At 46.6% G+C, this 22,758-nt stretch overlaps 1 protein-coding gene across 7 annotated transcripts in view; it reads left to right on the top strand.

Moving 5' to 3' along the window:
- Positions 1–22,758, top strand: part of sugct (succinyl-CoA:glutarate-CoA transferase) — a 747,294-nt gene that overhangs the window by 544,154 nt on the left and 180,382 nt on the right. For 5 of the 7 annotated variants that reach the window (XM_038809927.1, XM_038809923.1, XM_038809926.1 and 2 more), the window contains one exon: positions 19,132–19,195. The exons of 1 other annotated variant lie outside the window; for it this stretch is intronic. In XM_038809927.1, the coding sequence (XP_038665855.1) occupies positions 19,132–19,195 (64 nt within the window). Of the gene's footprint in view, positions 1–19,131; positions 19,196–19,616; positions 22,676–22,758 lie in introns of those variants that run through there. One more of the 7 variants, XM_038809928.1, reaches the window with a different exon arrangement.

Here is a 22,758-nt window from a genome sequence, read left to right as displayed (position 1 = left end):
CGAGCAGGTGTGTTTGCTGCCGTGGTGAAACGGGCGTGAAGGCTCGGCCCATCGGCCTCGGAGAATCGCCGTAAAAAAATAAATAGCGGGAGGGCGTGAAAAATGTCGGGAGACCCTCCCGCTATTCTCCCACCCGGCGTGGGGGGGCGGTCTCTTCAAACCAGGAGTGACTCGACGGCAGAGTGTTAGAGAGATGTAGCATAGTTAATACTTATAGTTGAATATAGTTAATAAAACAAGTAATATAACACCAGCCAACCATGTATATGTGTTCTGGTCCAGGTCGAATGATATATATATTAGTTGGTTGGTTTTGAGGGGGGATTCTTCTGTTATTTTTTCTACTTTTTGTGTTTTTTGTTTTATGTACAAAAGGTTAAAATGTTATAAACAGAATAAAAATAAATTTTTGAAAACTGCTATAAAATGCAAAAAATTGTTATTTGGTACAGATGCTCACTTGAAAGTGAAGTGAATTTGTATGAAGCTAGAGTTCATGGCCTGGAAAATAAATATCACGGATATTATTTCCCCAGAGGTTTCCTGATCTTCTGCTGTGACCTCGACAGATCGGTACCAATAGTGGAAACAGCCATTTAAGCCACTTGTGTATAATTCAGTCACGGCACGGTTGTGGTAACCCTCAATTCTCTGAGTCAGAACGTCCTAGATTCAAGGTCTGTTCTAGATACTTCAGCACAAAACCCAGGCTGGCACACCTGTGCATTACTGGGGGAGTGCTACACTGTGGGAGGCGTCATCTTACTGATGAGAAGTTAAACTGTACCCTCTTAGGTGGATGTAAAATAACTTGTGGCACTATTTGAAGAAGAGCCAGGTGATCAGACCAATATGTACATAATAACCAACATCCAATTAGATTATTTGGTCGGTATTATGTTTATGTTTGTGCAAATATTTTCTGCCATGTTTCCTACACAACAATAATTTAACTTCAAAAAGTATTCCTTTGGCTGTAAAGTGCTTTGCCCTGAAGTCATAAAAGACCTGATAACTCCTTTTTTAATTCTGCTGAGGTAGAGTGGACAATCGGAAGAACTCCACAAAAATTAACAAGTGATATTGAGAACCAGGACTCCCAGCAACAACTAATATAATGGGCTGGATGCTCCAATTTTGAGGCTATGTTCCCACGTTGTTTGGCTGGGGACTTGCAGCAAGGCAGCGTAGAGCACCCGGCTCTAGCTACCGATATGGCCCGGAGAATTTCCGGGTCTGTGGCTGCGCATGCGCACGGCGGCCTGCAGCGGCCGCACCGTGCAACATGGCGCCGGCCGCTCGCGGACGTGGCCTGCAAAATAGTGCCGGCTCGCGCACCCCAGACCACCCCCCCACAGTGCCCCCAGCCCCTGGCAAAGTCTCCCCTGCTCGTGGATCAGCCCTCCCCCGACTGTGGCGGCGCTGGACTGAGTCCGCAGCCGCCACACTGAGTTCCCGAAAAAAATAGCATGAGAGACCCGTCGGGAACAACTCGGCCGGTCGGGGCGGAGCATCGGGAGGCGGGCCTCAGGCAATGTCCTGAGGTCGTCGATACGTCGCGCGCTTTGGAGGGGACGGAGCATCGCGAAAGCGGCACCGCCCCCGAATTGGTCGTAAACGGGGATTCTCCGTCCGATCGCAATTTTTGGCGTCGGTGACCGGAGACTCCAGCCCAGTTTTTATGGACAGAAATTTTAAAGCAATTAGACCTGGAATTTCCTCCATGGGCACAAACCAGAGGTTAGACATCAAAGTGCATCCACAGGTGAAACGATTTTGCTGATGCCAAGATCAACTACCTTTCCTCCAAAGCTGCCCAAACATCTCAAGTGTCCCTATGCGCAAATGATTTGTTGCTTTACGTTTCAGACCCCTCCCTATTGTGGGGAGGATAATGGAGCAGTTGAGGAAATTTGGGTCCTTCTCGGGATGCAATTTGAATGTGAGTAATAGTGATATCTTTCTGGTGAATCCCCTGGGGAAGGAAGCAGATCTCGGGAGGCTGAGTTTAGGCTGACCAAGGTGAGGTTCAGGTATTTAGGGATACAGATGGCTCAAGACTGGAACTTGCTACATAAATGGAACCTGGCCAGTCTGGTGGATGGGTTGAAGGGGGACTTGAAGAGGTGGGATGTGTTTCTTGGCAGGGAGAGTGCAGACGGTCAATATTAACATTATGTCGAGGTTCTTATTTGAGTTTCAGTGTCTCCAGATCTTTTTCCCTAAATATTTTCTCATTGAGGTTGATAAGTTAATTTCAGCCTTTATTTGAGAGGTTATAACCCCCAGGATTCGAACAGCTTTCCTGCAGAGGGAGAGGCAATCGGGAGGGCTGGCGCCACTGAATCTGATGTTCTATTATTGGGCAGTGAACATCAAGACAGCGTGGAGGTGGATGAAGGAGCCGGGGTCGAGGTGGGGGCTGATGGAAGAGGCTTCCTGTGTAGGTTCGTGTCTAAGGACCTTGTACAGCCCCTCTTCCCTTCTCTCCGGCCAGATTCTCTACGAGCCCGGTGGTGGTGGTGGCCTTAAGAGTTTGGAACCAATTCAAGCAACACTTTCAATTGGAAGCAATGTCACTACTGTCACCAATTTGTGGGAACCATAGGTTTATGCCATCCGGGACGGATGCCATATATAGGATTTGGAGGAGGGAGGGCTCGAGATGTTCAGGGATTTGTTTGTGGAGGGTAGGTTTGCAGGGCTGGAGGAGATAGTGGAGAAATTCCAATTCCCGAGGGGCCGTACATTTAGATTCATGGAGGTGCGAAATATTGTCCGTAAGGAGCTGTCTTCATTCCCTTGAGTACCAGGACCGACACTAATGGACAGGATGCTATCTCTGGATGAGAAAGGGGAAGGGAACATATCCGATATATGTCGGTGGCTGTTGGAGATGGGGAAAGCACTGTGGGAGGAAGTAAAGAGGAGGTGGAAGGAGGAGCTGGGGTTGAAGGAAGGTGTGTGGAGTGAGATCTTGCACAGGGTAAATTCCACCTCTTCTTGTGCCAGGTTGAGTTTGATATAGTTCAAAATAGTCCATAGGATGCACTAGAGTGCTTATGAGTAGGTTCTCCGCCGGAATAAAGGACAGGTGTGAGCGATGTCTAAGGGAGTCGGCGAAACATTCACACATGTTCTGGTCCTGCTTCTTTTTTGACATTGTGTCGGAGATTGTGGGGGTCAGATGGAGCCCTGTCCATTGGTGGCAGTCTTTGGGGTATCGGACTTGTCAGCGCTTCTGGGGGTAAGAAGGCTGATGTCCTGGCCTTCGCCTCTCTGATTGCCCGGAGACAAGTCCTGCCTGAGCGGAGGTTGCCAGCTCCACCAAAGGCCTCGGTGTGGTTGCGGGACTTGTCTGAGTTTCTGAAATTTGAAAAGATCAAAGACGGGATTCTCCGCTCATCGACGCCAGAATCGTGAAATGCGATTAGGCAGATAATCGCGCGTCAGCCAAAAATCGAGGCAGGTGCCAGGCGCCCAATGAAATGCCTTGCTCTGGTGACTCAACAGCGGCGTGAATGCGTTCTATGCTACACCCCAACATGTTCATGCAAATTGTACAGTGAAGACGTTGGCATATCATTAATGGGATCGACCCTGCATTCTCTGGGTCTCCGCGATGCTCCACCTCGCCAGGCGGAAGTACTGACGGCGTGGTCCACTTGTGGTATTTAAAATTGGGAAAAAGGCAACATGGCTGATGAGGGTGAGAGAGGAGGTAAGACATGGTCACAAAGGCACAATCGTGGGCTGCCAGAGGGTGTCGGCGTCCACGGGGACCGAGGTGGTCAGATACAGACCACCATTGCCGTGGCCTGCAAGGCAGCCATTTTGCTGCGAACCCCGCTGACCATGGCCTGTGGTTGCGCAGAACATCACTGGCCAAATACCCCCCACATGACAGCCGGTCACCACCCTGCTGGTGGGGCAACACGTAGTGCACCCAAGGAGGGTGCCCACAGTAGGCCCCATAGGAGGGCACAGGGCAGGGGCTGTAGAGTGTATCGCTGGCATTGTTTGTGCCAGCCATCGGTGCCCCTTCTAGCATCATCATCCTCTATCCCAAGGACCAGACCGGCTGATACTGCCAATTTTTCACTTGATTTATACTTGTGACATGAATATGCTTTAAAAGAAACAGATAATACAGAGCAGCTTTAAACGACGATAAGTTTTAAATAAAACTGTAAGACCAAAAGAATGACTTTGTTTCCTGTTGTGCTTGAAAATCTAGTTTCAGTGTTGACAGTTTGGAGGATTCTTGCATTTGAAAGTTGGGGGCACAGCCAGTTTTGTGGACAGAGATTTTTTTTGACGTTTGGCTTTATGGGTGGGCATAAAAGATTGAGGAAGCTGGGGTGTACTGCACTCATGAGACCTAAAGTTTCACCAACTTAATTCACATGCAAACAGTCTGTGTGTACGAAAACAAAAGACTGTGGATGGTGGAAATCTGACATAAAATTAAATAGTGCTGCCAATACTTAACAGGTCAGGCAACATCTGTGGAGGGAAACAGAAGGCGCGATTCAACAGACTCAAGTTAAAGACTTGGGCCTGTTTGGCAGGGAGTTTCGCGATAGGCGCATTGGTGAGATTATGACCCGTATTTAACGGCATTTAGTACCAAAAATGAGCCCTCGCAAGATTCTCAACATTCCTGGCTCCCTCGCTGTCTTATTCGTCCTACTCGCACCTCACCCCCGAAATGATGCTGAACACTACCCTTCAAAACCTTCCCAGCTTCAGGCAGAACCAAAACATATGTTCATGATTCGCAGGGCCCCTCCTACACCGCTCACAGACATCCTCCACCCTCTCGAATAGCCGGCTAATCCTAGACTTTGTGAGGTGTGCCCTGTACACTACCTTCAGCCGTGTCAGCCCCAGCCTCGAGCATAAAGTCGCGGCATTTACCCTCCGCAGCACCTCATGCCGTAAACCCTCCTCTAGCATCACCCCCAACACATCCTCCCACCTTGCCTTAACCTCCTCCATGGACACCCCGCCCTCCTCCATGATATTCCCATAAATTGCCGAGACGACCGCACCTCTTCTCCAAATACCACCCCTCCCCCCCCCCCCCCCCCCCCCCCCCCCCGACAACACCTCCTTCATCATCGAGGAGGCAGCCGCTATTGGGATGGTCGAAAAGACCTTCCTCACAAAGTCCCGTATCTGCGTATAGCTAAAGCTTTCACCCTGTGCCAGCCCAAACATCTCGCCCAACTCCTCAAAACTTGCACCCTCTCCCGGGCCCAACGCGGTTGCTGAATCGCACCCAGAGTTAAAGGGCTGGATACTTCGGCTGCGGGATGCTCCATTGTGCCGGCAGCCCAGGGGTTTCCCCACGGCGTGGGGCTGCCCCACAATGGGAAACCCCATTGATTAGCCGGCAAAACAGAGCATCCCGGCGGTGTGCGGAACCAGAAATTTGGCGTGGCGGGGCGGAGAATCCAGCCCAATGTCTCGTCAAGTAACCTTTCTTCAGAACTTTCAACAGTTTGTGGGCGTACCTGGGTGCAGATGAAACTCATTACCTGCTGCAGTATGACTGCTTCTATTTTCATGCCCTTAAAAAATGACTGGTCTGACCTGATCTTTACCATCTAGTCAGACCAGTGGGTGTCCTTCCAGGCTTTGTTTTCTCTTCCTACTGCATACGTGCGTCTGGCGCCTTTCTCTGTTTCAATGTAGGTTATTTTCAACTTGGCCGCAGACAGCAGCCAGGCAGAGTGCGTCACTGCTCCATTACAGAACCTGCATGAGCCTCGTTCCATTGAGATGACTGGGGTAAAAATAGGACGGGTACTAGGTGATCCTTTCTGCCAGATAACTGCCGAGGGAAATTATACTGAGGAGAGAGAACCAAAAGGTGTATAGCACAGGGAAGCACAAATTCAGACATGGCAGGAGACAGGGACACTGAGCTTATGTAACCATTTAAAATTATCTTGGGTGCAAATTGTAGCAGAAGGGAGGAGTCCCTTTTGTTGATCTCCAATATCTATGTGATCGGGCGGATAAAGCGGTGACCATAAGCTGTGCATTTCTGTGGGCTATTTAAACAATAAAGATAATTATAATGAATGGCAAAACAAATGTCATGTCTTTTCTTCAGAAAGTTGAACAAATATGTGTGTAGCTTTGAAGAGGAAGTCACATAAATTAACATGATAAAGTGAAAGCAAGACAACTAACAAGGACAAATTAATGGTTCTGTGCCGGGACCCGTCCAGATCCCAAACATGCCCCCCCAGCAACCCCTCTACCTCAACCAGCGCCCAGGAACCTGCCAGACGCGACCCCGGAAATGTAACCAGCACCCTGGTCCCCACCAGCGCCCTGGACCCCGCCAGATGCAACCATCTACCTTCCACAAGGTCAGACTTCTCCTATCGGATCCCAGGACCATCCAGCTGCAGCTGCCGACCAAGGAAGCGAGGGAACCGCGGCGGTCTGCAGGTTAGACTGAAGCAACGGGGTTTCAAGACCCGTCACTCCCGCATACTCCTGGCAAACGTCCAAGCGATTGAACACAAGCTGGATGAACTTAATGCTCGACCTGCCTCTCAGATGGAACTAAGAGACTGCTGTGTGCTCGGTTTCACACAGACATGGCTCACCCCCGCCTCACCGAACTGTGCCATACAACCTGACGGCTTCTCAATTCATCGGGCAGACCGCACCACGTCATCAGGCAAAACAAAGGATGGAGGGGTTTGCCTCCTCATCAACTCCTCCTGGTGCTTGGACGTGACGACCCTGGCGTCCTACTGCTCCCCGGACCTGGAATACCTGACCGTGAAGTGCCGCCCATACTATCTTCCACGTGAGTTCACTTCAGCCATTATCACAGCAGCCTACATCCCACCCCAGGCAGAAGTGAGGAAGGCGCTGGAAGAACTGTACAAAGTTATACACAGAACAGGAGGCCTTGTTCACCATAGCCGGAGACTTCAACAAGGCCAACCTCAAGAGTGTACTGCCAAAGTCCACCAGCACATCTCCTGTCCCACCAGGGGTGACAACACTCTCGACCACTGCTACTCAAAAATCAAGGGCGCCTACCATTCCATCCCCGACCGCACTTTGGGACATCAGACCATAAGATGGTGCTCCTTCTCCCGGCTTACAAGCAGAAACACAAGCAGGAGAATACAGCTAAGAAGGTTGTGCAGTGCTGGCCCGAGGATACAGAAGAGCTCTTACGTGACTGCTTAGAGACAGTGGACTGGTCCATATTTAAGAACTCAGCGACCAACGAGTATGCTACCACCCTCACAGACTTCATCAGTCGTAGAACACCATCGATTCAGTGCCGGCATCAGCACTTAGGGCGGAATTCTCCGCAACGGCCGACGCCGTTGTGAAACCCGGAGGCCGCTCCTCACCCCCTATTCTTCCCCCCCCCCCCCGCCCCGGGGGGGCTAGGAGCGGCGTTTCGTGAAACACGGCCTCCGGGCCTTGACATGGCGTCAAGGCAGCGCGCCGATAATGACGCGGCCGGCGGCGCCAAATGATGTCAGCTATGCATGCGCAGGTTGGCCGGCGCCAACCCGCGCATGCGCGGTTGCTGTCTTCCCCTCCGCTGCCCCGCAAGATGTGGCAGCTTGATATTGCGGGGCGGCGGAGGGGAAAGAGTGTGTCTCTTGGAGACGCCGGCCCGACGATCGGTGGGCACCGATCGTGGACCAGTCTCCTCCCGAGCACGGCCGTGGTGCTCGATCCCCTCTCCGCCCCCCACAAGCCCCAAACTTACCTTTCGCGCTATGTTCACGCCGGCAGCGACCAGGTGTGGTTACCGCCGGCGTGAACAGGTTGGGAACGGCAGGCCGCTCGGCCCATCCGGGCCGGAGAATCGTGATTCGCCGTAAAAAACGGCGACCCACGATTCTCCGTTGGGGGGGGGGGGGGGGGGGGGGTGTGGGAGAATCGCGGGGGGTGCCAGGATGGAGAATCGCGCGCCCAGTCTCTGAAGCAGAGAATCCAGCCCTCCATATTTCACAAAGGGAAATTTTCCAATTAGATTGAAAATGTAAGTAAGTGACTGTTAACTGGATGGAAAAAGAATGATATTATGACAGGCTGCACCAATTGACTGGCAGAGCAGACTCGATGGGTCGAGTGGCCTACTTCTGCTCCTATGTCTTATGGATTAACAAACAGAACAATATTTCCATTCATTAATTTTGTCCCAAAATCTCTCTCCCATCTTGGACAATAGATAATCAGAATGTTAAACCGTGGTTTCGGTTTAAATTCATCACAATTATTTAATGAAAATGAACAAGTAAAAATAAGTCATATAATACATATATATTTGGAAAGGAAAATGGTCAAATGTTGCAATCAAAATCTTGAAACTTTTTCAGTAACTAACTTTTCTGTGCAGGTTTTTCTTTTTTTTTTAAAAATGAGAGTTATGCTAGTCTCGGTCTCCCTTAGAAATCCCAAACTGATCCTCTCAGATTTACACACCTCCAGCTGCTGTAATGCCCCTGAAAACAGTTTCTGGGCTAGTCTTGGGACTTCCTGGATTTGAATAACTGTTGACCACATCTGAAGATAAATCTGTCTTATATAGCACATGTCACACTCTTTTTGTTTGTTCAAAGAGAGCGCGTTTCCTCCCTCAAGCTTTGCAAACAGCGAAGGAAACTTGCAACATTTGTATTGAGTTAAGCTTAAGCTTCGTGACTGAATTAAAGGAAGCTTAACAAAGCTAAAACAAGACAGAACTGCTTCATTTTAGCCTCGTGCATTCTGCTGAGAAGGCACAATAAATAAAGGGCAGAATCTTCTGGTAGCAACTGAAGCAAATGTTGAGACGTTGACAGCTGTTGCACTTTGGGTCCCTGCAGAATGACTACACACACGTGTGGTATATAGCCGGGAAATTTAAACACAGGATGGACAGAACTGTGCCACCTGAGCCCCTTTGAGAATGTCTCCGACACTGACCTCAGTGACTTGAAACTTAAGTAAAAATGTTCCCAATCCTCCTGTAAATCTCAGTATTGGACAGTGACTAACAGCAGGAGCTGTGAGCGAAAACCCTAAAAAACATCCCCCTTCTCCCCCAACATTTCTAACCCTTTCCCCCTTCCCCACACCTCCGACAATGTTCACCCTCCTCCCTGCAGTACAGTCTCCAGGCGCTTCCTTCCAGCTCACCTTCCAGAATTCCTGGCTCCTGTCCAGCCGGCATCAGAAGAGTCAACATTCCAAGTTATTGATACTGAAATAACAGTATTAAATGCAAGTCTATTGTTCTGAACCATGATCGGAAGTGATTTGATTATACTGCGCCATTCTGCCCACAGTCTGACCTGAAGGAATTGGCTTGGAAGACAGCTGGATTTTCTGGCCATGCTCGATAACGCTGACCTCGTCCTGTACAACTGACTGACCAAAACGGCTAGAGTTAGCCAGACGCTGCACACAGATCCTGCAACAATGTAGCTCGCTTGCAGAAAGATAGTATTGTGCTTTGTAAATGCTGGAAATGGTTGATAAAACTATTTCTGGCATGGGGGAGGGGGGGGGGGGGCAGCTAATCTACATTAAACTGAATTCAGAATTCGAGATGCTCCCTACAGAATTTATCAACAATGAAGCAATCTGACGATAACCTTCCTGGTGCATGTGGTAGTCACCACTGTTGCATATATCGCATATGAGCTGTATTACAGTAAGGCTCCTGTACTACAGGTACGGGGGTAGATCCCTGCCTGCTGGCTCCACCAAGTAGGCGGAGTATAAATGTGTTGGCTCTCCGAGCTGCAGCCATTTCGGCAGCAGCCGTGGGAGGCTACACACCTCTGTGTAATAAAGCCTCAATTACACTCTACTCTCCTCTCGTCGAAATTGATGGTGCATCAATTTATTACGCAAATATTATACAACGATGGATCTCTGCATCAAGCCTGATTGCCTGCAGCTGCACCCTCAAGCAGACAACGCCAAGTTAGCCTTCGCACATTGGCTAGCTTGCTTCAAAGCATACATCGGACCTGCGACAGAACCACCCTCAGAGGCACAGAAGCTCCAGATCCTGTACACACGGCTGAGCTCCAATATCTTTCCCCTCATCCGGGACGCGCCTACCTACGCTGAGGCCATGGCGCTACTGAAGGATAATTACACTCAGCAGACCAACAAAATCTTCGCCAGGCACCTCCTCTCCATGCTGCACCAACTCCCCGGTGAGTCTGTGGAAGATTTCTGGCGTGCCCTGCACACCCTGATGAGGGACTGTGATTGCCATTTAATCGGCCATTTATCTTTCTGAACATCTAATTAGAGACGCGTTTGTTACGGGAATAGGGTCAGCTTACATCCGCCAGTGCCTCTTAGAAGGGGCTACCCTTGACCTCGCGGCGACCAAGAAACTAGTGATCACACTCACAGTCGCCTCCTGCAGTGTACAGGCGTATGCCCCCAACCACACGGCGCCCCCCTCCTGGGCTTCGTGGACCCCGCCAGCGAACACCCCATCGTGGACCCCACCAGCGACTGCCCCCAGCCAACCCCAGGCCTGCGCCACGCGGCAGCCAACCAATCCCGGGGGACCCAAGTGCTACTTCTGTGGACAGACAAAACACCCCCGATAGCGCTGCCCGGCGCAGAGCGCGCTCTGCAAGGCCTGTGGGAAGAAAGGACATTTCATTGCTGTGTGCCAGGCCCGCTTGATCGCCGCTATTATCCCTGCAACCCCCACGTGCGACCCGCCATCTTCCTCGCCTCAGACCACGTGCGGCCCGTGGGTGCCGCCATCTTGCCTGCCTCAGGACACGTGCGGTCCATGGGCGCCGCCATCTTTAATGCCGCCTGCCACATGCGCCCGTGGGTGCTGCCATTTTCCCCACCTCAGGACCCCTGCTTGTCAGGCACCTCATCGGGCCGCTCATCGCCTGCAACCGCCGCCGACCAGCCGAGTCTCGCCTCCATCACGATCGACCAGTCCCGACCGCACAACCTCGCGACCGCGTCGACGACAGTGAAGGTTGATGGGCACGAGACATCATGCCTTCTGGACTCCAGGAGCACTGAGAGCTTCATCCACCCCGATACAGTAATGCAGGGGTGGGCAAACTTTTCTGTGCAAGGGCCACATTCAGAAATTCACAATTCACAAAGGGCCGCATAGTATATTAAGTAAAATAATTACTTCACCCGGTTATGATTCTGGGCGCCTCATATAGAACATAGAACAGTACAGCACAGAACAGAACAGGCCCTTCGGCCCTCGATGTTGTGCCGAGCAATGATCACCCTACTCAAGTCAACGTATCCACCCTATACCAGTAAGTAACCCAACAGCCCCCCCCATTAACCTTAAAAAAAAAAATTAAAAAAAAAAAAATTAAAAAAAAAAATTTTTTTTTTTTTAATGACTTGGTGGGCCGCAGAAATACCTTTGGCGGGCCGCATGCGGCCCGCGGGCCGTAGTTTGCCCACCCCTGCAGTAATGCGTTGCTCTCTCACGGTACACACCATTAACCAGAAAATCTCCCTGGCCTCCGGATCCCACCTCGTGGAGATCCAGGGGTACTGCACTGCCACCCTCACCATCCAGGGAGTAGAGTTCAGCGGCTTCCGCCTCTACGTCCTCCCCAACCTCTGCGCTGCCTTGCTACTCGGCCTGGATTTCCAGTGCAACCGCCAGAGCCTAACCCTGAAATTTGGCGGACCCCTACACCCCTTCCTGTCTGCAGTTTCACAACCCTTAAGGTCGACCCGCCTTCTCTGTTTGCGAACCTCACCCCGGATTGCAAACCCGTCGCCACCAGGAGCAGACAGTACAGCACCCAGGACAGGACCTTCATCAGGTCTGAGGTCCAGCGGCTGCTACGGGAAGGTATTATCGAGGCCAGCAACAGCTCCTGGAGAGCCCAAGTGGTAGGTGTGAAAACTGGGGAGAAAAACAGAATGGTCGTTGACTACCATCAGACCATCAATTGGTACACGCAGCTCGATGCGTACCCCCTTTCACGCATATCTGATATGGTCAATCAAATTGCACAATATCGGGTCTTCTCGAAGGTGGACCTGAAATCTGCCTACCACCAATTCCCCATTCGCAAGGTGGACCGCCCGTATACTGCGTTTGAAGTGGACGGCCACCTTTACCACTTCCTTAGGGTTCCCTTCGGTGTCACTAATGGGGTCTCGGTCTTCCAATGGGAGATGGACCGAATGGATGACCGGTATGGACTGCGGGCCACCTTCCCGTACCTGGATAACATCACCATCTGTGGCCATGACCAGCAGGACTACGACGCTAACCTTTCCAAGTTCCTCCACACCGCCAAACTCCTCAACCTAACTTACAACCAGGAGAAGTGCGTGTTCAGCACTAACCGATTAGCCATCCTCGGCGATGTGTTTCAAAATGGAGTTCTAGGGCTCGACCCCGATCGCATGCATCTCCTCATGGAACTCCCCCTTCCCCACTGCCCCAAGGTCCTCAAACGATGCCTGGGGTTCTTCTCGTACTACGCCCAGTGGGTCCCTAACTATGCGGACAAGACCCGCCCACTCATTCAATCCACCGTTTTCCCACTGACGGCCGAGGCTCAGCAGGCCTTCAACTGTATCAAGGCCGATATTGCCAAGGCCGCGATGCACACGGTCGACGAGACGCTCCCCTTCCAAGTCGTGAGCGATGAATCAGACGTCACTCTGGCCGCCACCCTCAACCAGGCTGGCAGGCCCGTGGCATTCTTTTCACGCACCCTCCATGCCTCCGAAATTGGCACTCCCCGTTAAGAAGGAGGCCCAAGCCATAGTAGAAGCTGTGCGGCATGAGAGACATTACCTGGCCGACAGGAGATTCACTCTCCTCACTGATCAACGGTCGGTTGTCTTCATGTTCAACAACACACAGCGGGGTAAGATCAAAAATGATAAAACCTTGAGGTGGAGGATCCAGCTCTCCACCTACTATTACGAGATCTTGTATCGCCCTGGTAAGCTCAATGAGCCCCCCCGATGCCCAATCCCGAGGTACATGTGCCAACACACAAGTGGACTGACTCCGGACCCTGCATGACAATCTCTGTCATCCAGGGGTCACCCGTTTATTTCACTTCATAAAGGCCCGCAATCTGCCCTACTCCATCGAGGAAGTCAGGGCGATCACCAGAGACTGCCAAGTCTACGCGGAGTGTAAACCATATATTGAACGGCCAGACCGAGCGCACCTTTGAACGCCGCAGCGTGGACTTCAAAGGGCCCCTCCCCTCCACCGACCGAAACACGTACTTTCTTAATGTGGTCGACGAATATTCCAGATTCCCCTTCGTCATCCCGTGCCCCAATATGACGTCTGCCAACGTCATCAAAGCCCTCAACACAATCTTCGCTCTGTTCGGGTTCCCCGCCTACGTCCACAGCGACCGGGGATCCTCATTTATGAGTGATGAGCTGCGCCAGTACCTGCTCAGCAAGGGCATCGCCTCGAGCAGGACGTCCAGCAACAACCCCAGGGGAAACGGGCAGGTGGAGCAGCAGAATGGGACGGTCTGGAGGGCCGTCCAGCTGGCCCTGTGGTCCAGAAATCTCCCAGCCTCCCGCTGGCAGGAGGTCCGCCCCAACGCCCTTCACTCCATTCGGTCGCTCCTGTGCACTGCGACTAACGAAACTCCCCATGAACGTCTCTTTGCCTTCCCCAGGAAGTCCACCTGCAGGGCTTTGCTCCCAACGTGGCTGGCTGCTCCAGGACCCATTCTCCTCCGCAAGCACGTGCGGTTCCACAAGGCGGACCCGTTGGTTGAGAGGGTACAGCTACTTCACGTGAACCCACAGTATGCTCACGTAGCGTACCACGACGGCCGCCAAGACACAGTCTCCCTCAGGAACCGGGCACCAGCTGGGTGCCCACACAACCCCCCCCCCCCCCCCCCCCCCCCCCCCCCCCGGCGCCACCCTCCCTCCCCCCAGCGCACCCCACCACAGCTCCTTTGGTCCCACCCGGGGATGAGGATGAGGTCGACACACTCCCGGAGTCACCGACGACCGAACCGACGCCTGCATCGCCACCGGGACTGCGGCGCTCGTAACGACGGATCAAGGTGACCGATCGTCTGAATTTGTAAACTTTTCCTAAAATGTTAAACACCTGCATGTAAATAGCCTTCCACCACCCCCGCTGGACTCTTTTTTAACAGGGGCTGAATGTGGTAGTCACCACTGTTGTATATATATTGCATATGAGGTGTATTATGGTAAGGCCCCTGTACGACAGGTACGGGGGTAGATCCATGCCTGCTGGCTCCACCCAGTAGGCGGAGTATAAATGCGTGGGCTCTCCGAGCTGCAGCCATTTCAGCAGCAGCTGCGGGAGGCTACACATCTCTGTGTAATAAAGCCTTAATTACACTCTACTCTCGTCTCGTCGTAATTGATAGTGCATCAGTGCATTAACACCCAAAGTCCTAAGTCCAAAAGGAGTTGACGTTTTCTGGCTCTTCTACATGTGTGCATGTTGTGTGTTTATGTGTGTGTGTTGGTTCAGATTTTTAAAACCGGGATTAACATTTTAAAAGGTAACTCTTCCCCAGGCTTTCAGTTTGCGTGCAAATATCAGTGAAACATGAATTGAACTTTAGAGTGATCCAGTTAGAACTTTAGAGCGATCCCGTTTACAGCATTTATATAAACAGCAATGCACAACAGACCAGTCAGCATCTGAAAGAGGAAAGACAGGTTAATACTTTGGTCGTAGCTTCTTCATTAGAAACATTGCAGCTTTAGCATTTGTTTCTCAGCACTGCACTGTGGGTTTATGGGTCGAATGATATTGCTGTGACTTCCTGAAGCTTTGTAGCTCTGCTGGCAGCAGTGATGTTCCTTGGATTTAGAATACACTGCAGGGAGAGGAATAACCAGGCCACCTGCTGGTGAGAGAAAGGTAGAATTCCTATCTGGGTTTCAGCAGCAGATTGGCAGATCAAACTAAACGTTGAAAAAATTAGATGGTTTTAACCAGACCTCCTTGAATTACTTTCTTCATTTCAAAAGACAATAAGTATTTCAAATCTGTCAACCTGAAGTTAATTTTAAAACAGTAATATATACAAGTCTATAATCAAAGATAGGAAAATCTGTCAGAAAATGAAAGCAATGCACAGCTTTGCTGGAGAAAACTTTGGAAATGTGACTGATTGGTGGAATTGTAGCCTACAAATTACACATTAAAGCTGAATTAGGCAGCGCGGTAGCACAGTGTGTAGCACTGTTGCTTCACAGCTCCAGGGTTCCAGGTTGGATTCCCGGCTGGGGTCACTGTGTGGAGTCTGCACATTCTCCCTGTGTCTGCGTGGGTTTCCTCCGGGTGCTCCGGTTTCCTCCCACAAGTCCCGAAAGATGGGCTGTTAGGTAATTTGGACATTCTGAATTCTCCCTCTGTGTGCCCAAACATGCGCCGGATTTTGGTGACTAGGGGTTTTCACAGTAACTTCATTGCAGTGTTGATGTATGCCTACTTGTGACAATAATAAAGATTATTATTATTATTAATTCCTTAAATTGTTCAAATAACTTATTTTGTGTGTCTGTGGATTACCTAACACCATAAATGCCATAGCAAAATAAGGTTTTTTCTTCCTTTATTGTGAGCTCACAGTGATTGACACAGTTTTGCCTATCCTGACTGAAACAACGTTCAAGTTATGATGATGGTTTCAGTCTACAGCACCTTCTGACTCACTAAGAGCACAGGATGCAGGTTGAACTTGGATCTTGTTTTTGATTAGCAATTCATTACTGCAGTGCTAAAAATTATTACAAAAAATCACCTCCTCCCCATTTTATTATGAACTAATAATAAATGTCAGTCATATATCAGAACAAATTTGTGTTGGAATCGTGCCTACAACCACATGCTGTGCCTCTAAAGCATGTAATAGTATATTCAAATCTCTTCAATCGGCTTCAGTTAGTATGTTGAAAAAAATATTTGGTGTGCCCACTTGACTAACTAGCCTGTGTGACGTAAAATCCTAGACAGGATCTGTAATTTATGTACTTGGCTTTGACATAAATGTATACTAATTCCATCAAATGAAATTTCTTTAGTATCGGAGAGCTGGCTGATTACAGCGAGTGGGAACCATAATGAGGATGCTGCCATATAAATGGTTAATACTGTGTAATTGAAGAGCTATGCAAAACACTGGTCACGGTATCCTTTCATCGAGTTTGCCTATGTTTTACATTGTATGTAAAGATATACACAGAACTACAGTGTGCCTTGCAAACAGGGCTATTTTAGCTGAGATTCCAGACAAATGTCAACTGATAGATACATTTGGAGTTATTGGGTTAGATCTGGACTTTGTGTGATAGTGTAAAAAGTGGCAGATGTGAAATGGGCTGTTAACTTGTTATCATTTTAAAACGTTTGATAAAGAGTTGACAGACCATTTTACACTACTGAACAAAGTCATATATCTACCCCCTTGAATGATCATTCAACTGATAGATATTCAGTATGAGAGTTTGCATTAGAAATATTTGATAAAATTTACTACCTTTAAGCAGAGTACAGATTACAAGGACTGAATGAATACTGAGTATCTAAATGAATGAAATGAAAATCGCTTATTGTCACGAGTAGGCTTCAAATGAAGTTACTGTGAAAAGCCCCTAGTCGCCACATTCCGGCGCCTGTTCGGGGAGGCTGTTACGGGAATCGAACCGTGCTGCTGGCTTGCCTTGGTCTGCTTTCAAAGCCAGCGATTAGCCCTGTGCTGGAAGGATTGAATATGGATAAAATTTAATTAGACCCAATATTGCAGGGGTGGGCAAACTACGGCCCGCGGAAAGGTCTTTATGCGGCCCACCAAGATCAAGTCATAAAAAATTTTTAATTTTTTTTTATAAGGTTAATGGGGGGGGGGGGGGGGGCTGTTGGGTTACTGGTATAGGGTGGATACGTTGACTTGAGTAGGGTGATCATTGCTCGGCACAACATCGAGGGCCGAAGGGCCTGTTCTGTGCTGTTCTATATGAGGCGCCCAGAATCATAACCGGGTGAAGCGCCATTTTTGAAAAGTAGAGAAAAAGAGGGCTAAAGGCAGGATGCCGCCGGGGGAAGCGCTGAGGTATATGCCGCATGCTAATTGGTTACAACCGGGACTATTAATTAATATACTATGCGGCCCTTTAAAATTGTGAATTTCTGAATGTGGCCCTTGCACGGAAAAGTTTGCCCACCCCTGCAATATTGGGTTTGGGGATTCCACGCACAATGACCCTACTCCTGGTCCTATTGTGTCGGGCAGCATTCTAAACTTTGTGCTGCCTGTTATCTAAATGATTACAGCATGTTGCCCAGCGAGAGCTGGACTCCTCCTGAAGAGTAACAAAAGAGTCTGTGACAGTCCTGCCCAATGCACGAAGTATCTTGGTTTGTATTTTCTTCAGCTTCCCCTTGTACATTGCCACATCAAAGTCCTCATCCAAATCCTCTGCAGCAGAACCTGTCTGTGATCTCACCTTCGGGGGAGCAGGCACACAAACAGTCCTTGCCCCCAGTCTGGCTGCAGCCCTCGTAAGTCACCATATGCTGATCCCAACTCTATAAGACCATCTAAAGTTCACACAGTGCCAGCATCTGAGTTGGTGGCTGTGATTACCTGATCGTGCTGCTTCATCCGAGCTCTGGTGCAGGTCTCACCCAACATGATGAGATTGCACTGGTTGATCAAGTGAGTTTCTGGGCTGTTGAAGCTAAAAATGCTTAAGACAATGGTTTTCGTGAGGGCAGTTTGATGGGGTGGAAAATAAGAGATCCATGGAGCTGCCATCGGCAGTTTGTTTTCAAGGGAGGTGCTGTGGGGATGCTTGGGGAGGGCTGCAGGAGGGTGGTGTTGGAAATGTGTCTGATCAAGCAGACATGATAGAGTCAGGCAATAGGCATCGGGACATTCATCTCATTGATAAGGCCTCGCCTGGATGTAACGACTGCATTTTCTGAGACTCAGGAAACCCAACCAACAACAGTGGAAGTTGAAATGCTGAACAATGCCTTGCAGCCACATTAGTGTACTTAAACTGCCAACTCACTTTTGAGTGGTTAGCTTTCCCGCCCACCATCCCGCCTCAGTTAAAGCTGATGTGAGTGGGCTAAAGGTAGGTTTAGGTCAGGAATCTCTTTTTAAAAAGATTTTAATCTTTCAATCGACCTAAATCCAACTACTCTTTGTGGGTAAAAAATTCCCCTGTGTGCATTAGAGTTGGACAGACAAGGGAGGTTATCATGGTCTTCTGTATATCCTCGTTAAACTATTTTATATGAAGAAGTATTCATTTACAGAAACAACGATTTCCTGCAGGGATGTAGGATTTAGGATCCAGAGCAACCTCTCCACTCCACATTGCCTTTTTCTGTTTCTGGCAAGCATTTATATAGTTTAGCAAATACGCTGGAGACTAAGCCTGTGGACATTAATAATATGGAGTGGTGATCATGAATAGAGACCACATCATCTTCATCAATCTAACATGTATGCTGCTATAAAACAACTGAATACTGACTACCATTCATGGAGGAGCTCATAAACAGACTAATGTGGTAATAAATTGGCCTAGAAAATAAGTGCCAGGAATGCATGTAGGAGTACAGTACATTACTGCTTTCTAAATCAGAAAATTCAGTCAGTAAATGTTGATGGAACGTGTTTGATCCTGAAAATTCTGACAATGTCTAATTTGAATAGTCTGAAATAATGCAATCTTCTTGAATTTTTATTTTAAATTATTTAATAATAAAGGACTACTGAAATTTAGCCACCATTGATTATCAAGTACTTCACTATAGAATTGGCATTTTAGATAGCTTTACATAGGTGATATGATTGCCTTAGATTTGTGACATGCCAGCTGATCTTTCAATCCCTGTGGAGATTGTTTCCCACTGGTGAGCTATGCCTGTAGTGAATGGAGGATAGAAAATTAAGGCAATGGTTCTATAGCCCTGTCCCACAGGATCACATAATCACAGAGCGAGGCCATATATTCACAAAGTAATTTTTTAGAATACTCGCCATGAATTCACAATTTGATTTACAACATTGACATACTGTGAATTAAATGTACGTTTATTATTTCTTTTGCTAGGTAATACAAAATGACCTCATTTTAGAAATGGACCATCCAACTGCAGGAAACATAGCTGTTCCAGGTAGGTTAAAGGTTCCTTCTGTTTGCCAAAGCATGGCCAAGTATCGCTAGCTGCTGTACATGTGAGTTTGTTCAGGTTACCTACCTGGTAGGAAAAAGAAGAGCAAGCAAATGTTGCCGAGATCACTGTTATAAACGTAGATCTTCTGAATAATTATAGAAGAACCAATCAGTGCTGAATTTAACACTGCTTCCTTCTTTGAGAGATTTTTGACCTGAATCTCAGAAAACTATTTGAAGAGGAGCACGGAACATTAGATGCAATGAATTCCTTATCCAACACCTTTTCTTTTTCATACAAAACAAACGTACATACGAATTAGGAACAGGAGTAGGCCATTCGGCCCCTTGAGCCTGCTCCACCATTCAATAAGATTGTGGCTGATCTGATTGTAACTCTGTTTCTGTTATGTTTTTTCTAGATTAATACATATCATCATCCAGTTTTTTTCAGTATTACATTGTTGATGGTTCACTGCTTTTCCAAATTGATGCTATTGGATGTTGGTAGTGCATTAACATCTGGAGTTGCTCTACAAGAAGATCAGATTATTCGAGAAGTAATATCCAGAGTGTCCAGCAGAATGATCTATGCAAAGGACCACCCCAAAGGACCAATAGTCTTAAGAGTCTGGTGCACTCTTTTTATCTGGTGGTTTTAATTAAACCACATTAAATAACACCATTAATCCAGTTATGTTTATTAATGCTACTAATCCACTGTTGCTAATAATTATTTCAACTATATCGAGTTAATCCAGCTAATCCAATTATATCCAGTTAATCCAGTGATATTAAATAGTATTTTAATCCAACTATATTAATTAGTGCTGTTAATCCAGCGGAATCACTTGGATAGAGCTGTTGATCTAGCGATATTAACTAGTGCTGACGATCCAGTGGTATTAGTTAAATGGAGCTGTAATTCTAGTGATATTAATTGGTGCTGTTAATCCAGCAGTTATATAGAGCTGTTAATCCTGTAATATTGATTAGAGCTGTTTATCCAGTGATATTAATTAGATAGAGCTGTTAATCCAGTGATATTATTTAATGTTGTTAATCCAGCATTGTCAGTGAGATAGCACTGTTAATCTGCAATATTAAATATTGCCGATAATCCAGTGATATTAATTAGATAAAGCTGTTAATCCAGTGATATTGAATAGTGCAGTTAATCCATCTATATTAGTTAGTATTGTTAATCCAGTGGTATCAGTTAGATAACACTGTTAATCCAGCGATATTAATTAGTGCTGTTAATCCAACAGCATCAGGTAGATAATACTGTTAATCCAGTGGTATTTATTATATAGAGTTGTTAATTTAGCGATATTAATTAAGTATGTTAATCTAGCGGTACCAGTTAGATAGAGCTGTTAATCCACCAATATTAAATAATTGCTGTTGATCCTCTGATATTAATTAGATAGATCTGTTAATCTGCCGATATTAGCTATATAGAGCTGTAAAATCAGTACTATTAACTATTGCTGTTAATCCAGCAATATTACATAGTGCTGTTAATCAAGCAATATTAGTTAGGTAGAGCTGTGAATCCAGTAATATTAACTAGTGCCGTTAATTCAGCGATATTAATTGGTGCTGATAATCCAATCATATTAAATAGTGTTGATCATCCAGTGATATTAATTAATTATGTTAATCCAGTGATATTAAATAGTGCTAGTAATCCAGTGGTAGTAGTTACTGTTGTTAATCCAACAAAATTAATTAGAGCGGTAAATCTAACAGTATTTAACAATGCTCTCATTCCAGCACTATTAGAGCTCTTGCTCCGAAAATATTAAATAGTGCAGTTAATTCAGCAATATTTAATTTGATATTAATGTAACAAATTTAAGTAGAATTTTTTAACCATTGATATTAACTACCGCTGTTTATACAGTAATATTAATTAGACCTGTTAATACAGTGAAATTAAATGTGTTAATGAGACAGTGATATTAAGCACAGCTGTTAATTCAGCGGTTTTAACTAGTCCTGTTAATCTAGCACTGTTACTATTTCTTGTTACTATTTCTGCTCCCCCAATGATATTAAATATTGCTGCTAATCTAGTCATATTAATCAATGCTATTAATTCAGTGATATTAAATATTTTCGTTAATCCAGTTATATTAACTAGTCCTGTGAATCCGGTGATATTAAATATTGCCATTAAGCCAGTGATATTAATCAGTGCTCTTAACCCAGCGATATTAAATATTTATGTTACCCAGTGATAGTAATTAGTGCTGTTAATCCAGTGATATTAAATATTGCTGTTCATCCAGTGATATTAATTAGTGCTGTTAATCCAGTGATATTAATTAGTGTTGTTAATCCAGTAATATTAAATATTGCCGTTAATCCTGTGACATTAATTATTGATGTTAGTCCAAATTATCGACGTTAGTCCATTTTAATGAGTGCCGTTAAACCAGCATTTTTAAATATTGCTGATAATTCAATTATATTAATTAATGCTGTTAATTCAGTGATATTAGTTAGTACTGTTAATCCAGCAATTTTAAATGTTGTTAATTCAGTGATATTAATTAATAATAATCGTTTATTGTCACAAGTAGGCTTCAATGAAGTTACTGTGAAAAGCCCCTAGTCGCCACATTTCGCCGCCTGTTCGGGGAGGCCGGTACGGGAATTTAACCCGCGCTGCTGGTCTTGTTCTGCATTACCAGCCAGCTGTTTAGCCCACTGTGCTAAACCAGCCCTAAGTAAAGCTGTTTACTCAGTGATATTAATTAATGCTGTTAATCCAGTGATTTTAAATCGTGTTAATAATTCAGCGATATTAATTAGTGCTGTTAATCCAATAATGTTAAACAGTGCTGTTAAACCAGTGATATTAATGAGTTCTGTTAATCCAAGAATATTAAATAGTGATGTTAATCCAGAGATATTAATTAATGTTGTTGAACCAGTGATATTAATTAGTGCTGTGAATCCAACGTGTTACTTACTACTGTTAATCCAGCAATATTAAATAATGCTGTTAATCCAGTATTGAATATTGCTGTTAGTCCAGTGATATTTATTATTGCTGTTCCTGGAGCGATATTAATTTGTGCTGTTTTAATCCAGTGATATTAATGATTGCCGTTAATCCACCCGTATTAATTAGTCGTGTTAATCCAGCTATACTAAATAATGCTGTTAATCCAGTATTGAATATTGCTGTTAATCCAGTGATATTAATTAGTGATTTAAATCCAGTGATATTAAATATTGCTGTTAATCCAAAAATATTAATTAGTGCTGTTAATTCAATTATATTAAGTATTGCTGTTAATCCAGTGACATTTAATAGTGCTGTTAATCTAGCTATAATAAATATTGGTCTGAATCCAACAATATTAATTACTGCTGTTTATCCAGCAATATTAAATATTGGTATTCATCCAGTAACATTAAACAGTGCTGTTATTCCACTGATATTAAATAATGCTGTTAATCCATCAAATAAATAGTGGGCAGATTTTTCCGATGTTGTCTTCGGAGTGTGCGGGAGAAGTGTTAACTTGTGCAGGGGGCAGGGGCAGG

This window comes from Scyliorhinus canicula, chromosome 10 (genome assembly GCF_902713615.1).
Source record: "Scyliorhinus canicula chromosome 10, sScyCan1.1, whole genome shotgun sequence".
In the NCBI taxonomy this organism is placed as follows: domain Eukaryota; kingdom Metazoa; phylum Chordata; class Chondrichthyes; order Carcharhiniformes; family Scyliorhinidae; genus Scyliorhinus; species Scyliorhinus canicula.
The sequence above is the reverse complement of the archived record's forward strand: the minus strand, read 5'-3'. Positions and strand labels throughout refer to the sequence as shown.